This window comes from Strigops habroptila, chromosome 2 (genome assembly GCF_004027225.2).
Source record: "Strigops habroptila isolate Jane chromosome 2, bStrHab1.2.pri, whole genome shotgun sequence".
Lineage (NCBI taxonomy): Eukaryota > Metazoa > Chordata > Aves > Psittaciformes > Psittacidae > Strigops > Strigops habroptila.
This window is the reverse complement of record NC_044278.2, coordinates 62673252-62690591: the sequence shown is the minus strand read 5'-3', so window position 1 is coordinate 62690591 and position 17340 is coordinate 62673252. Positions and strand designations below refer to the sequence as shown.

Genomic DNA, 17340 nt, shown 5'->3' with positions numbered 1-17340 from the left:
CCTCCTCCAAGATTCAGCATTGCTTTTCACTTTCTCGTTTGCTAGCTGGGGGTGGTTTTGTTGTTGAAAACTTATGTTCTGTTGTGTTAAACTCAGGCTTTCATAGGTTTCATATGAAGTTGGAATATCACTCAGAAATATATTGACACCTGCTTTCTATGGGTGGAAACAAAAACTAACAAGGCTATGCTGAAATTGTTTGCTGTCTGTGACTTTAATTAATTGGAGAATACATAATCTTTGCTTATAGTTAGCTCCAAGAGCTAGGTTCATTTGTGACTTTCTTGTGGGTTTGGGTTGGTTTTTTTCAAAGCAGAGATGATTATCCTGACTATAGGGCTAAGAAACAGGAAGATTAAAGAACTGAATCTCTTTCTTTCTGCCCTTCTTGTCCTTTACCTCCACAATGGAATATGTTACTGAAGAAAAATCCTCTCTCAAAGACAGTCTGTGTGAATTTGCCCTTTAAGAATGCATCATTATAATTGTAAACCAGCATTTTACAGTGAGTTTTCATTGCATTGTCACTTAGCGTTGGCTACAGATGCCTCAAATGTTTGAATTTCTATTTTCATTCCTTGAATCCACCCCTCTCTCCTCCCCTGTGGGGGATGGGCAAAGGTATGTGATTTTTATCTGAAATAAAAATGGAAAGCGTTATGGAAACTATTCAAAACAAATTCAACGGTCTGATGAAAATAGAGTTGAAGTTTATTGCCTTTAAAATGTAATTAAATTGGACCTGAGTTTTTATAAAAAGGCTTTTACTATGAACTCTGTTCACTTTAATTACTTTTGAGCACTTTTTTTTCTCCTCAAAGTCACAACTTGTAGCAAGTGGCTTCCTTGCCCCTGTGCTGGGTTAGCACTTGTGCTATTTAAGAAAAAAAAATCAGCCTCACAGCTGTTTTACTTTAATATGCTTGGCAGAAACTCTATCAGCTTGAGAATTGCTTCAGAAGCAATGAAATCTTTTAGGGTAGGAGTAGGTGGACAGCTGGGATTGAAATCTCTCTAGCTGGCCTAGGGGTGAGTTAGTTACTGACACCTTGAGTTATGCTAACGCTAAACGGAAAGCTGGGCAGCCTTTTTATGAGCAAAGTTAAAAATGGATTTTGAATGTGGAAGAGTAATAGGGTAAAACCCCATCTCCTTCTCCAACTTCTTTAATTTAAAAGAAAAGAGAATATATTATTTTTTATACCTTCTTTACCCAGTTAGATTTAATGTGTCTCAGTTTTTCTCATGAATTTTGGCAGCTAACTTTGATTTTGGAAACTTTTTTTTTTTTTTAAGCAAAAACCATGGCAGGATGCTACTTCAGGGTGTTTACTGAATGTCTTGGTGGCACTGGTTGAATGGCTTCTCTACCTCAGCAGCAGTAAAACTCAACAGGCTAATAAAACTATTTAGTTAATGGTTATGAATTTGAAAACTGTCTTAGATGTACTTGGCAACCCCACATGGTAATAATGTTAGTATCAACAAATTACAGACCGGTGGCTGTACAAATCACCATAAAAGTTGAAAGTACATACAGCATTAATTAAGGTGCATGTCTATGTGATCTAGTTTTTCAGAAGTGGGTTTATAAATTAACATACCACATAATGGTGAAGAGAAAAATGTTGTCTTTATCTAATTTCAGATCATGATCAGAAGCATTTTCTTATTTTTGGATCGTACATACGTACTTCAGAATTCAATGCTTCCTTCTATATGGTAGGTATCCATGTAAGTATTCCTTGAATCTTGAGAGTTTGAACATGCTATTATATCTGCAAAAGTTAAAAATAACTTTCACATTTGATCTGTGTAATAAGTCTAAAATTTTGTGTAATTTGTGGATATACACATGTCAGCGTATGCATGTGTCATTTCCTCCTTCCCCAGGAATATCCATTGTAAAGTGAGGGTAAAAGAAGAAAAAGGTCTGTGAATGTATGCTTAAAAGTTAAGGCATATATATAGCTGTTGTTCTTGCAGCCTGGGTGAGGCTGGCTGTGTGGGGAACCTCCTCAGGCTGCTGCTTCTGTGTCTTAGAGCTGACCCAGTGACACTTTAGGTGCTTCTGGTTTGACAAAATTCAAAACTCAACTCCTGGCTCTGTTTTGTTGTTTGTTTTTTGGTTTTGTTTGTTTTTTCATAAGTCAGATACACTGAAAAGGTGCAGATCATCTTTCCAGCTCTGCCTTGTTGAGAATTGAAACCTGTTGCTCAGAGCGTTGAGATGATGCTGCTATACTTTCAGCACACCACATCTTTCGGCAATCAGATTTTAAGCATCCCTCCTGATGCTTTATATCATTGTCCAAGCAAACAAACCCAGGCTTTACTGAGATTTATTGGTATTGTTACTCCACCTCTAAAGCAAAAAAATCCGTAGATGACGTACTGAAGTAAGAGTGCACCTTTTCCCTGCCTGGCTGGCTTCTGTGGTCTTGGGAGCTCCTCAGGCTGTCTGAGGAACCTGACTTCCTTCTCCCACCCATTGCATGTCCTGTGGACATCTTTCTTCCTGACCTCTGCAGTAGTTTTCCTACAACTCTTTGTGTTAGGCTTCCTTTTACTAAACATTGAAGAGGTCTGTTCATACTTTCTGTCTTTTTCTCCTCATACTGGCAAAGTTCACTTTATTGAAATCCTGATTTGTGAGAAGAAGTTGGAGGTAACAAGTTTTATCTAAGATTCCTTTGTTTTCCTTGGCCAAGACAATATTTAATAATTGGCTGCTTCATGGCATAGAGGCACCATTCCTCATCCTCTCAGAATGAAACAAGAATCTGATAGAGGTGATCATAACATCCTAAACATACAGAGAATTCATGTTTTTGAACAAAACTTACACATTACACATAGATTGACTGATCCAGGGAATCTTATGTTAAGATACATATTCAGATTTTTTATTACTTTATAATAGCTTTTTTTTTTTTTTTAATAAACAGAATATTATAGTCTATTATGTGAAATACGGAGGAGCTCGTCACAGTTCTCAGCTGAAGTGTATGTGTCTGGTAGCCTGTGGCCTGGTATTGTTATAATTCTTGTTATAGTTTTCTTAGTGGACAATGTCAAAAAGATACACATCATTAATACATTTTCTTTCTGTATAATATATATAGACACTATATATATTTTATATGTATTTTTCTCAAACTGAGATACAGATTCTTTAAAAGAATCAACAGTATGATTTATTAATTTTCAATATTCACACAGGGATATGGGACTAGAGTTATTTAGAAATCATGTAATTAGTGACAAGCAAGTTCAAAACAAGGCTATTGATGGAATACTCCTTCTGATCGAACGAGAACGAAATGGTGAAGCTGTGGACAGAAGTTTGCTGCGGAGTTTGTTGAGCATGCTGTCTGATCTGCAGGTGAGTACAGCAAACTCTACTAATAACAGCTGTGTTTAGAAACAGAGTTTGGACTTTTCTATTTCATGTGTTGTGCAGAAATAATTTTATTCTTCCAGTAAATGAGCTTCCAAATCTTGCTATTAGATTGGGTAAAGAAAAGGCAATCTTATCAATGTGCAATCTTTTATTCTTTGTTTTTAAATGAGACCTCTTTGCCTGTTTTCCTTAGCAGAGGTAGTGGCCTGCAGGCTCTTAAATAATAGATTTGCAAGTCTTTTAGTATGTGCAATATTGCGTCTGTCTTAATCACTCGTTTTCTAATCCTAGTACTGATTAAATGTAGGAACAAAAAAAAGACCACCTCTGCCACTGTAAAAAGGTGTCACTTTTCGGAGTCCAGATCCTGGATCTGTAAAAAAAAAAAATCACTGTATTGGCAACTACTTAGGAGAGATGCTGAGGACAGAATAGGATGCAAAGTTAACGCCGAGGTTTTCAAATAGATAAGGTCAATCTTTAACTTACTGGAACTTTCCATTAGCGTAGATGCTAAGCAACCAAATAGACTAAAAAATGCTGACTTGGGGATAGGTTGTGCTCTAATTGACACTGCAGCCTTATATGATGTGCAATAAAAGTTCTAAGTTGTCTTTCATTCTCAAAACCTGTTCAGGTTGCTCAGTTCCCCAGTGGTGCACAGAGTTATGAAACTGGCTGAAGGTTTAAAAAAGAGTTCAATGAGGAAGGCTGCATAAAATAGTCCTTTTGGGTCAGGTGGCTTACCTGCTTTTCTGCCTTTCATGTTAATCCTCCTGACCTTCATCTGTAACTTTCTCTAGTGTACCAGAAAAATTAGTAACTAATTATTCTGTTCAAGAGAGAAGGCAAAATTCTGTCAATGATTTTTTCAGACTACATAATGTGGAGGTGCGGATCTGATTTGTGTGCTTTTTCCCCACTTTTTTCCCCATTGTTATTTGCCAGGTTTCCCTAATTGTATCAGCTTTTTCTAGGTGTTGACTTTTCAACACTTACTATTTTTTATCAAAGTGTTCTGCTAACTAAAGATAAACATTACCTTTTATTTGATCTTTCTTACAGAATTGGATTTAAGTCTGCATTCTCCTTCACTAGCTCAAAAGTGTAGTTTTACTTTTTCACTAGGGAAACTAACCTGGTCTAATCTGTTCTTTTATGATATCTGTCACTTCACTGAGACAGAGATGTGCTCATAACTCTGTAATAATCTTCTACTCGTTCCTAATTTTTCATCAATTATGCCATTGTGGCCCAGCTGCTGAAAGTTGATTCCTCCTTGCATAGATCCTATTTTATAGTTGTTTCCTATTGTAGAGCTTTACACGTGTTTTATGCAGAAAACAGTTCCGTATACTGTGATGTTAATGTTTTTTCAGTTATCCAAAAGAAAAGGAAGGTAAGAAATGAAATCTAGTATTTGGTTCTGTTGAAAATGGAGCTGTTGTAAAGAGAAGGCTGAAACAATGAGTTGATGTCTACTTGTGATGCTGAATTAGTGAACTATAATGCTCTGAATGCTTGTCAAGCAGAGGTTTCATATTTAAGTTTGCATTTAAAAAAAAAATAAATCAAGCTTTTAAAAGTACGTAAGAGGGAAAAAAAAGGTCAGAATATAATGTTTGACAGCTCTGCTGTATGTTTTGGAAGAAATATTTTCTTCTATTTTTCCACCACACTCAAGGAATCTTTCCTTTTTCTTTTAACTAACAGTCCCTCTGTTAACATGTTATTCTCTAGCTACCTTCTTCAGACTGTTTTAACTATTTTATATAGTGGTCCTTTCTAACTTACCTCCTTTCCATAATAAACTGTTAATCATTTTGCAGAATTTTTTCCATGTCCGTGATTGTTGTTCATGCCCTTTTTTACATACCATATTCCTTTCCTGGAGAAAGGGAGTTCAGCTTATTGGTATAACTTGTTTTTCCTGGGCCACTCAGATAAACCTCAGATCTGAAGATGCATTACTGAGCGTATCATTTTTTTACTGGTGGGAATTATCTGGTTTGTGCAAATGTTTCACTAGTTGAAAGCATTTATTTTTTTGCCACAGAAATACCAGTGGGACTGTTAAGCTCAGGTGGATTAGATGTCATTGCTGTGTTGTGATGTCGGGTCCTGACGTTGGGCTCTGTGCCTTAAACAGAAGCCTGTCAATTTAGACAGTTTGAGTACTGATGACTGAAACATGCTATTGCTGCACTAGGAAGTCAGGTCTGACCTCAGTCTTCCTAAAACCAGTGGGCAGAGAACCTTAGTGTTGATGTAATGTTACTCTGAGACTTCTCATAACTGTGTGCGTTCTTGACAATTTACTTGCCCTCTATGCCTGACAGCCCAAATATGCTATCCTTATTGGCAGCTTAATGTAAGTAACTAAATTAATTTCTTAACAGGTTTACAAGGAATCATTTGAACAGAGGTTCCTGGAAGAGACAAATTGTTTATACGCTGCAGAAGGCCAAAGATTAATGCAGGAAAGAGAGGTAGGCGCATGCTGTAGAAGATTGCTGTTTTGTTAGTTTTATCTGCTGCGGGATCACATGAGAACTTCTGGTAGTGCCATGATGTATTAATGAAGTTTACTGATACACGTTCACGTGTTTTGATGGGCAGTATTGTATCAAAGGGAAGAGCAGACTCCAGATTGCCTTGGTGCTTGAAATACATAACTAAGGGTGGAGAAACACAGTGGTGTTTTGTGTAGCCAAAGTCACACTACACAAAAGTAATTTCCACATAAAGTGTGCCATCAATATTAGTTTTCCCCAACTGCTGTGAAAGATCTACTGGCATCATTTTACTATGTGGTTATTACCTAAGTAAACTGTTTACTTTTTTACTATTTTGTTGCATTTATCTTCCTGTTTGTTTCTTTTCCATATTCATTAAATATACTTAATGCATTTTTGTTTTCTGTCTTCTCGAGATAATGTCATGCTGTGCAGTAGGCAGTCTGCAGATGTGGTTATCTCTGTATGTGCTTCTTGGTGGTCTAAAATACAGAAGGCTACCTTTATTAATTCAGCTTTAACACTGAGTAACTACAGTAATTTTGAAAATTCCTTTTTACATTGCATTGAGGTGAATCCTTGTGTCTAATCCTGCTCCATTCACCTCATTCCCTGGCATTCCACTGGGACTTGAGGTGAAATGCTTCAGCATAGATTTTGAGACCAAGAGCCTTACTGCTTTTATATACCTAGTGGAAAGCTGTGGAAAAACACAAAAAGAGTAAGGCCTTAACTTACACAGTATATACATGTATACTTACATTTACAGTAAGTATATTTAAGTACATGTGCTTACAGTATAATGCATACACATATGCAGATATATGCATATGTACATGCATGTGTGTGTGGGCATAGATGTACATATATGCACATATGCATAACTTCTGATAATTTGAAACCTGAGTTTCATACCTCTGTTGCAATATGTGCTAAATGTGTTAACTCTTCATAGGGACACAGATACTCTAATGAAGAAACTGACATTGAAATAATAGAACTATGTGGCTCACACCAACTGAAAATCTGCTCCATGATACTTTAAGGGTTAGTTTAGCTCATGAAGAGTTTTGAGAAAAAATTAACTTCCTCTGAAAAATCCCCAGATTTCTGTTTTTCTCTTTCTTTCCGTCGGGTGCAGTTACAATGCTTTTAATATAAATTAACATTGATAAATAAAAATATAGGTCAGGTACTATGTGACAACATTCTGGTAGAATAGTCTTTTCCAATTAGTATTCTCTATAAATTTGTATTTTAAAATAATTGTCATGGAGCAAGATTATCTGCCTGTCATACCTTGGTAGTTGAACTTGATGTTCTCTTGCCTCTCTAGGTCCCAGAATATCTTCACCATGTTAATAAGCGTTTGGAAGAAGAAGGAGACAGAGTAATAACATATTTAGACCACACCACACAGTGAGTACAAATTTTGTCATTCTTAGCGTAAGTCAAGCATCTTTCATAAAACAGTGTGATTATCCGCGGTCGTAGAGAGACAGAGATTATTTCTCCATTATCTTACAAATATTATCTTGTTGACAAGACTTGTGATACAACTCGGGCTTTTTAAGACTTTATTTTAATCAAAACTCATTTTTTCAAAATCAAAATATACTTTGAGTAAGAGGAAGAAATTTGTCCAGAAAGATTTATCAGTGTATACTGAAGTTAACAAAGCATTATATAAAAACTCAAATTCGCATTATCTAAATAGCAGCTGATTTTAGTCATTCATGTCATTCAATGATAAAAACATTAACCACAAATCCCTTGAGAGAAAGAAAGACATGTTAGGAACAAAAAAATAAAAAGGAAAAGAAAAGGTTAAATTATGGAGTAGGATAGAGAACAGGAACATCACTCATGAGCAGTCCAGAATATGAACTTAACAGTAGGTGAGTTTTGGTGCCTCTGCTGCCAATGTACTGTGCAAGGTACCTTGTACCTTTTTTCACTCAGGTGTTGAGTAATATTGTGTGTTTTGCTGAGGTAAGAATGTGCATTCAGAAAGTACTGCAGAATCACTGACACATTATATATCCATATATAATTTGTCCTGCAGTAAGCCTTTTTTTTTTTTAAATAACATGATAATTAATAAAGAACATAACATTTTATTTTATTTTTTAGTTTTCTGGATGATGTATTGGTATTTCATTGGGTCTCAGAAGGATAACTGAATAAAAATTATCTTTTTAACTTATTAGTTTCCTTAGATGTATTTTCTATATATACTCACACACACATACATTGTCTGTCATGGTAGATACCTGAACTTGAATCCTCTTCCTAACATTTTCTGGCAAAATCACTCACATTAAAATATAAGGAACTATTTCTACATATGAAGTTACAGTGTGTGTATATATATTTATTTACTGTTTATGCTAAAAAATAGGTTGATATATTTTCAGTCTAGATATACATCAAGTCCTTGCTTTGAATCTTGTCATTAGTTAAAGGCTTAAAAACCTACTTTTAGAAGACTTTGCACTAATATTCTCTCTTTGCATTAAGAAACAGCAGTTCTTAAAATTAGTGCCCTTGAGTTGTCCTCAGGTCATACTGTCTCTCTGGGCGTGCATGAAAAGAGTAGAAAGGATGTTAAATTTAGTTACTGGGCTTGAAGTGATACTTCCAGGACAAAACCATCATGGGAGGCACCATTCAAAATACTTCAGATTTGTGCCACACATGGAGGGTGTGGTGTTGCAGCCCGCAGAGTGATGTATTCAGCCCATCATTACATGCCTTTCTGGACAGCTGATCAGAATAAGCACGTCTCCTGGTTGGTCAGTAGGTGATTGAGGTAGATGACTTTGAGGCTGTACAGAAGGTATCTTCAGGCTCATTCATTATCTAGCAGTCAAGATGAATATTCTTTCTGCTTGTTAGGAAATAGCTCTCTGACTCTTAGTCTTAAGCAGACAAATTGTCCTTATTTCCCCCATAGGCAGAATAGGTCTTCTGGGGCAAAGGATGGTATTTTATACAACCTTGACTCCTCCTGCTTTTAGAGATAAGCCAGCAGCTGTAGATAGCAGTAGATGGAAATTTCAGGGAATGCGGAAGTGACCATAAAAATGGCCATATGTGTTAAGACCAAGAGTCTGTCTAACTGGTATTTCACGTTTGCTTACAACCACTGAAAGGGAAAGAATACAGTAAGTATATGTGATGCCCTGATACTCTCCTAGTATCTGCCTGTTTTCAGCTCAGGGTATTTTCTGAACCTGATGTGGTTTGTCTGGTTGGATCTCTTTCAAATACTTGCATTGTCTCATTGGGATTCACACAAGCTTTTCCATCTGTGCCAGCCTTTGGCGAAGTGTTCCACTGGTGCGGTAACCACCTCGTGATAAATTGCCTCCTTTTGTTTGAGTCTGGCTCCCAGTACCATCACTGATGACCCCAGTTCTTGTATTGGAAGGGAAAGTGACCGCTCAGTTCCCTTCCACCTTTTCCCTGCCTGTCAATGCACTGTATCCCTGCTAAGTCATCTCTTTCCCGGAAAGAAGAGCCCTAACACATGCAGTTGTTTCTCTTGCAGCTGCTGCTGCATACTTTGTCACCTGTTCCCTTCTCTGAACCTTTCCAAATTCTAATTTAAACTTTTTGAGATGAGGCGACTAAAACTGTTATTGTATGGAAGGTCAGGCTTGTCATTGATGGGCTGTTTCAGGAAAGGTGGTAGGGACATACAGTGGATGCTGCTACATAAAAGGCTCCCATCCATCAGTGTCGAGCACCTTTCTTCTAGAAAATCTAAATTAAGTGTCTGAACACCAGAAAGAAATGGTGTCTTTGGACAGAAATGGAAAGAAATGATTGGTCTTTTGTTGTCATATTGCAAGCAGCAGTAGAAGTTTAAACACTGAAATTAATTAACCCTTTGCACTACAGGCATTTCTTTCCTCATTTAGGCTAAAAAGGATGTAAAGAAAAATTTGCTGTTACTTTTCAGGCCTGTCTAAAGTGAATGTAGCAAACAAGTATTTCATTAATAGTAAAAACTAGGGAATATTCAAGGAGAAATTTAAAATGTTTTGCAAATGTGAGTCTTGTGGTTCTAGCTCAATTTATGCTTGTGTAGCTGCATACATAACTAGATGAAAAGTTTGAGTTTTGAACATCACCAGCATCTATTGTGTTGGTTTGGAATTCAAGCCCCTGGAGGTTTTCGTTTTGTTTTGTTATTTGATTTGTTTGTTTGCTTCTTTGTTTCCAAAAAAAGTCAATTTGACTTTTTTCCAGAAATATTTTTTGTATTGATTTTTGGTATTTAAGACTCTCTCTTCTACTGTGCAAGAACTTGCTTTTTAGTATTCAAACCTGAATTTCTTTATCAATTACATACATGGTTTATTGTTTTCTTTCTTGCCTTATATCAGATGTGACATTTTTGTCTTAATTTGTAGCTTCTGTTTTAAGTAGAAAATCGTTGATTTTTTATTTTTTCTTTTGTTTATTATAATGTAAGTTATTCACAAATACTCTGTGACAGGAGGCAACTCCCTTATACTCTAATACTTCTGATGTACTTCTCTTGCCTTATTTAGGAAACCACTGATTGCTTGTGTGGAGAAACAGCTACTAGGAGAACACTTAACAGCTATTTTGCAAAAAGGTATTTTTTTTTCTAATTAATGTAATCTCCAATAAGCAACAGATTCTCATGCTCTGAAATAACTATAAACTCCATAGCTTTTATTTAAGGAGTTGTATTAGCCATGGGAAAAACTTCCACAGATACAGAAAGCCAACCCTATGACTGTTAAACCCACTGTCACAAGTAAATTGGATACATGGAAACAAATCTCTAAAATATAATTCCATATTTGTAAAGTTGCTAAATCCCCTAAATCTCTGACTTGCAGCAATGGGCTTTCGTATTAAATCTTTGGAACTGCTTATTTCATAGAATTCTATAAACTTCTAAACGAGTGCTGCAGTTACTATTGTAGCTTCTTTTATGTGATAATCACACAGCTCAAGTGCAATAGCTTCACATATTCTTGTGATTGTATAGTTCAAGAATCATGAGTTATTGGAACCGACAACATTCCGAGGCAATGAACTCTCATATGCCTTTGTCTATATTTTACCTGATAATTTCAGATAAAAGCTGCAGTCTTCTTAGGAAGTCCTTATTCAGGCATTACTGTCTTCAAAGCAGCATATCTTTGTCCCTCTTAACTTTTAGTCTCTCCCTTTTCACTGAATTTCTGGGTTTGGTCAGTATTCCCTGATCTTTTAATACTGTAAATGATCTTTTTCTTTCCTTGCAGTAGCCATATTTTAGGTTTTAGATCTTCTACCAAATTGTCCTTACATCTTTGCTTCCTTTACTGCTGCAAAAGAGATATCCCTAGTAATCTGGTATCTTTGAGCTCCATCACATGCATGTTTCTCAATACTTTCAGGTTGTTATACATACCCCTTTCACTTCTTTCTTTGTCCCCTTTAAAGATAACCTATGCTCGTAGTTTTCTCTGAACTACTCCGGGAATAAGTCATTTCACTGTTTTAAATACATTTATACAAATAAGCATGGTCACTCCATCTTAGCTATTCTTAAGATTATCATAAAGAGAAGGTAAGAATAATTATTTTTTTGTTGATATATGTCAATTTTGCTCTTTAATTCAAGTATTGTTTCTAGGTAACTTCTCCAGTGGCATTTGTTTTATCAGTTGGCTTAACCAAAAGTATGAGGTCTTGTTTAACCTAAACTTTTTCTTGGTTTATAATGTATATGTACCATCCATGTAAATATGGAGAGATGTGTACGATTTTTCTAGTTACTACGTTTTAGGACAGTAGTGTTGTTGGATCAGCTTTTGCATTCTATGTCTGCACTTGGAAGAAAAAAAAAAGAAAGCTAACAGGACTTGCATAACTTTCTGCATTTATTTGATCCAGGGCACATAGTAATTTGATTATAACATTCTAGTATTCTGTGCAAGTAGAAGATGATACTGCCCTTTGCAGGTTTTGTTCATTAGGAGAAGGCACGTGATGTAGTCAGTTTGATACAGAGTGGGGAAAAAGCTTACAAATACAGGGTATGTATAAGAAACATTGTTTTCATTTATTACTACAACTGCCATTGAATAGGTATTAGGGGTTTTTTTCATTGTGAGTATAATAAGTTTTTCCAAGTTTCCACCAAAGCTGTGGTGGAAGTTGCGTGAAGCCTCATGTCTGAGGACTTTCCTGGATGTCTTTTTCATTTGTCAAATGTGTTATAAAACGTTTTTTTCAGTCACACACCTCATATGCCAGAGGAAGAAGAAAGGTTAAACTTTATCATCTAAGTTATAATAAAGCAGTTCGTGTGTTGGTGTCTTTAAATCAATAGCAGGTCATGCTTGGATGTGATGGAATGGGCATTTCTCAGTTCCCTGTTCGATACCAAAAGAATACCAATCACATGTATTCAAGACTTTGTAATCTGTTGTCTTACATTTAAAGTATGCCTGTTCTTCTGATATCTCAGAAGTTTAGAAAATACCAAAATATCAGGCAAAAGTTTGCCTGGCATCATTCTTGAACATTCATTGCTTTCTGAACATGTAAGAAAGTTAAAATAAACAATGGAAGTATTTTTAAGATTAAGAATGTAGCAGAAAATGGGATAGTTCAGTAGTGACTGAAAATCTTTTGCACTCTAACACCATTTAAAATAGTCTTGTGTTACTCCTTTGGTGTGAGTGTAGACAATTCATATCACAATCTCTATCTAAAAACACGGTTGACCACACTCCACAGAAAAAATCTTGCAAGTATTTGTCTTTAAATTTGGCACAGTTTACTTAGCTTATAGTTTTCTGACATTCTTTAGAGGTTCTTGATAAGACTCTTCCCTTCAAATCAAGCGCTGCTCATAAACATTCTGCAAAAGGCTTACAGTCAACAACTTTCCTTGTTGGGAGAGTACTGCTGTTGAAACAGTTTTAAAATACTGTACCATAAATCATTTCAGACACTTTAAACAAGGAGACATGTTAACTCTGAACATATCACTTGCTTTCAGAAATTTAGTCTTAAAAACTTCATATATTTTAAGCACACTGGAGGGTCTTTTGATGTACTTCACAGATTCTTGTGATAAATTTCTAACTGTATTTATGCAACTGTATTAAAATTTGCTCTTAATGTTATTTTTTTTTTAGGACTTGATAACCTGCTTGATGAAAACAGAATATCAGATTTGACCCAGACATACCAGCTGTTCAGCCGGGTAAAAGGTGGGCAGCAGATCCTTTTGCAACACTGGAGTGAATACATCAAGGTATTTCAAAGATCTCTTTCTAATGCAAAAACTGATGCTGTTATCATGTCTCTTCTATCAAAACCAAGAATAATATGTAGGCGTATGCATGAAAATTCTGTTTTAAGCAAATATGGGGAGGAATGCTAATGCTTCCCCCCCCCAGTAACAGTCACATGATGAGAAACAGCAACACCTAAGTTTTAGTTTGAAATTTCTACTTGGAAATTGCTTTCCTCATAGGTTTGAAGTTATTCTGGTTTGCTTTGCTTTTAAATAGAGCCAAGTGCACATGTGTTTAGAGTATGCTGGACTTTACTATGTGTTGTGTTTTGCTACAAATACACTCAACTGTTTACATGTCTGCAAAACCAGTGAAACATCAGAATGTAGCTATTCTACTGCAGGTTAGCAGTGCTAATGTAACCAAATTACAGTAATGCTGGTGAATGTTTAAGCTATTTAGAACAGAATACTCGTCTTGAAAATGATCCATCACCAAAGTCATATTTAGATGCTTCAGGTTTGTTTTGCTAGGCATAATGTGCATGTAGTATGCTATCCCAGAGAACTTGCACTCTAGTGCTCTTGCAAGGTGAAAGCAGAAAAGCTTCACAGAAGATATTGCTCTCTCTTTGGAGTTGGTAATTCCTGATATGATGATTCTCCCCTGCATCTGCTTTGTGTTCATCAACCTTCAGGACTAAGAGCACAACATCAATTCATTTCAGAGGTGCCTTTCTGCACACCCATGTCAGGAGTTCGGCTTGGCTCACCAGTGTGCAGCCCATGGGAGTGGGACATCGTCACTCCTCTATGAATCCAAAGGTGGAGTTTGCCTCGCAGGGTGTTGTCCAGTGTCCCCATATTCAGCCCATGGATCCATAGGCAGCTGGGTCAATTGAATAGCTTGTTGTGGCTGAGAAGAAACATCTTTCTTCTTCCTTGCTCCCAGATCATGCTCCTGACTTAACCTTTGTGCTGCCTGCCACTCCATAGGCTCTTTTGTGACCTGTTTTAACAGTACCTGGGTGAGGTCAGTTTTATGGCAGGTTTAGTAAGCTAAAGAGGCTCACAGAAAATTCCATGTGCTGGCCCAGGGAAAGAAGCACGAGTTCAGGACAGGTAGGAAAATAAGGGAAGGAGAATCAGAACATCTCCTTTCACAGCAGCCAGCTCTTAAGTGGGCTTATCATTCCTTATGTCTTGCAGAATCGGACATACTACAGCTTTGTTTTTAAGAAGTTTTTTACAGACTCACAAAGCTAGAAACCATTTTCTATAGTGTCAGTAAATCTTCTTTCAAACATTCTGTATGACAGGATGCATTAAAGGCTTCAAGAACTTTTATCTTCTGAGTCAGTGTAAGAAAAAGCACAGCACATGACAAGTCACTAGGGTGAAGGTCTGTGCTTTACTGTAGTCACCTTTTTATGATTTCAGAGGTATCAGCCTTCTGCTGTTTGCAGCATGGGGGAAATGCCTTGCTCTTTATGAACGTAACTGACAGAGACCGTGAGATGTCTAAATGCTGTGTTAATGAAGGGGAAATTGTGCTAAGTGTCAAATATGATTGACTAGATGATCTTCAGAGGTCCTGCCAACCCAAATTGTTCTGTGATTTTGTGATACACATATTGAATCTAAGGACCCTGGGCAGCCTTGTGTTTGGCTGCACTCTGAATGATACTTGAGAAAGATCTCAGTGAAAGATCACAGTGGATATTTTGATCTTGAAGAAGACTTTCTGAGGTTTGGGGAAGGATTTCCCCATCTGTCTTTGTTATTGTGGCTACCATACTCTAGTTGATGAAAATATACCAGTGAAATACTGTTTTGCTGTACTATGCAGATGTTCCTCTTGCTCACCTAGAGAGATGTTTCTGTCTAGGGCACTGATCAGTGTTGCTAAGCAATTGTAAATTGTCCAGTAGGTTAAAATCCTCCCTTACAGGATATTTTGGTTCACTAGACAAATGGTATTGTATCTCCAAGATAATAAATGTAGGAACAAGAAAAGGAAGACAAGTTTGTGGCTGCTTCTTGCAAATGGAAAAGTTCTGTTTTATTGCACGTCAGGGTTTGGGTTTTTTTTTGCTTTTAAGCCCCTGCTGAAAGAGAAACCTTGGAGTGATGAGCGGCGGCTGAATTTTTGTCACCTGTTCCATCTGTAGAGCTCTCTAGTGGGTTTAAGAAAAATAGCACGTTGTTTTCCATTACACTTAACATTTCTGAGGCAGCTTCCATGTAATTTTTGACATGATTCACGTAGTTCTGCACCTAACTGTAAAGTTGCACATCATACAGTCGTGTCTACTGTCTATTTTATTTTATTTTTTTAGCTTTTGTCTTAAATGTATATAATCTTTAAATCAAACACTAATGTTTGAAATCCATTAATGTGTGTCTGGGTTTTTATTTTAAATTTCAATGCATCTCATTTTTTGAAAACTTGCAGTCACATGAGTAGCTCTGTAAAAGAAAAAAAATGTTCTTTCTAATGATAAATTTTATAAGGGTAAATGTGTCTGTTCGGGGAGATAGGTAGCACTCTAAAGTATTTTATTATCAAAAGTGTTTGTTTTACAGAACTTTGGGACAACAATAGTGGTTAATCCTGAAAAAGACAAGGATATGGTGCAAGAGCTACTAGATTTTAAGGATAAAGTGGACCATATCATAGAAGTGTGCTTTCAGAAAAATGAAAAATTTATAAACTTGATGAAGGAGTCCTTTGAAACATTTATCAACAAGAGACCAAATAAGCCTGCAGAATTGATAGGTACCTAAATGTTTTTCTGTAAAATATTTCAAAAACCTATAGAAAGCATGATAAGATAATGCTGCTGAGTGTGCTAGTGCCATAGCGATGCAGTGCGCATTCTGCTTTAGGAGACTCGTTTTTGGGATATAAGGCGAAAGTCAACCTGGGAGCGCTGTGGGTTTGAGGAGCTTGGGTGTGCTCTTAGGTGTGTGCGTGGTGTCCTGATGGAGCATGCCAACTTCTGCTGTCCCTGCGCTCTGCTTCCTGCACAGTGCCTGGTGCTAACCACTGCTGAGGGAGTGTAATGCTGATGCTACAAGTGAAGTAAATAGTTAGGGGGAAGAGAAGCTGTGGCAAAAAAACCCCAAGGGAACTGTTCTTAACTGTGGTAGTAGTAGTTCTTTGGGTGTATGGGACAGGATTAAGTACAGCCCTCCTATCTGCCTTGAAGGCTGAGGTTGGGAGAACAATTTTAAAACAAGGAGTTTTAATAGAGAAAAAATTACCTTGAAGGGGCAACTAGTGTTCGTTAAGGGGAAAAATAATAAAACCATCTTAAAAATACTATTACTGGGTTTATCCCTAATCTGGCAAAAGCTGCTCTGTGTTTCTGCAGCAAAACTGGAGCTGTAGCATTTTACACCAGGAGAGGATCCTGCTCCTTTGTTGGTTGTTTTTCCTGTGTACATTCGTTTGCCTTTATTCAGCTTGTTTTGTGGCTTCCTTCTAAAACCAGCTTTATGTAGGACAAATTGTACAACCTAAAGATACAGGTCGAAGCCATGATACAGGCCTCTGTCATTTGTGCACTGTGGTGTTTCAGCTCCTGCAAAGGTTTCCTTCTGTAAATGCAGAAGTATAAAATACTAATGTGGCTTAATAAATAGTTAGCTAAACTCGTGGCTTAACGTTACTTCTGGTGTTCTGAAGCTACTAACTTGAAAGCATTGCTTCTGATTAAATTTTGGTATGCTCCTACCAAGGAGCATGAGAGACATGCTGAAGGTCTACAAAAAATATAGTCTTCTTTGTGTTGTTTGTTTCTGTTTCTCATAAAATACATTCATATGTATTGTACGCTTCCAAAACATTGTCTTTCAACAAGTAATGTGCTTGCTATGACTGTAACATAAAATGTGGGAATTTCTAATGCATTAATTTTACCGGTTATACTGTATTCATTTTTTTTTTCTTGGACAGTTCCTTTTTGTGATATTTTTCCATTATGGCAGTATACACTAGGGCTCTATCATTCCACTGCACAGAGGGATGGGAAAAGGAGAAATAGAAAATTTAACACTTATCCTATATTTTAACATTTAACATACAGTAATATTTCAAGTGGGAGATGCTTAAGTTGATTATTTTAGATTATATTTTT

At 36.6% G+C, this 17340-nt stretch overlaps 1 protein-coding gene across 6 annotated transcripts in view; it reads left to right on the top strand.

Moving 5' to 3' along the window:
* Positions 1-17340, top strand: part of CUL4A (cullin 4A) — a 39224-nt gene that overhangs the window by 8224 nt on the left and 13660 nt on the right. For 4 of the 6 annotated variants that reach the window (XR_003990316.1, XR_003990315.1, XM_030477800.1 and 1 more), the window contains exons 5-11: positions 1649-1722; positions 3223-3385; positions 5803-5892; positions 7256-7338; positions 10482-10549; positions 13098-13216; positions 15785-15977. Coding sequence is in view for 3 of the 6 variants with exons in the window: in XM_030477800.1 (XP_030333660.1) it covers positions 1649-1722; positions 3223-3385; positions 5803-5892; positions 7256-7338; positions 10482-10549; positions 13098-13216; positions 15785-15977 (790 nt within the window). In the remaining 3 variants the exon portion in view is untranslated. The remainder of the gene's footprint in view (positions 1-1648; positions 1723-3222; positions 3386-5802; positions 5893-7255; positions 7339-10481; positions 10550-13097; positions 13217-15784; positions 15978-17340) is intronic. The other 2 variants (XR_003990317.1, XM_030477802.1) reach the window with 1 other exon arrangement.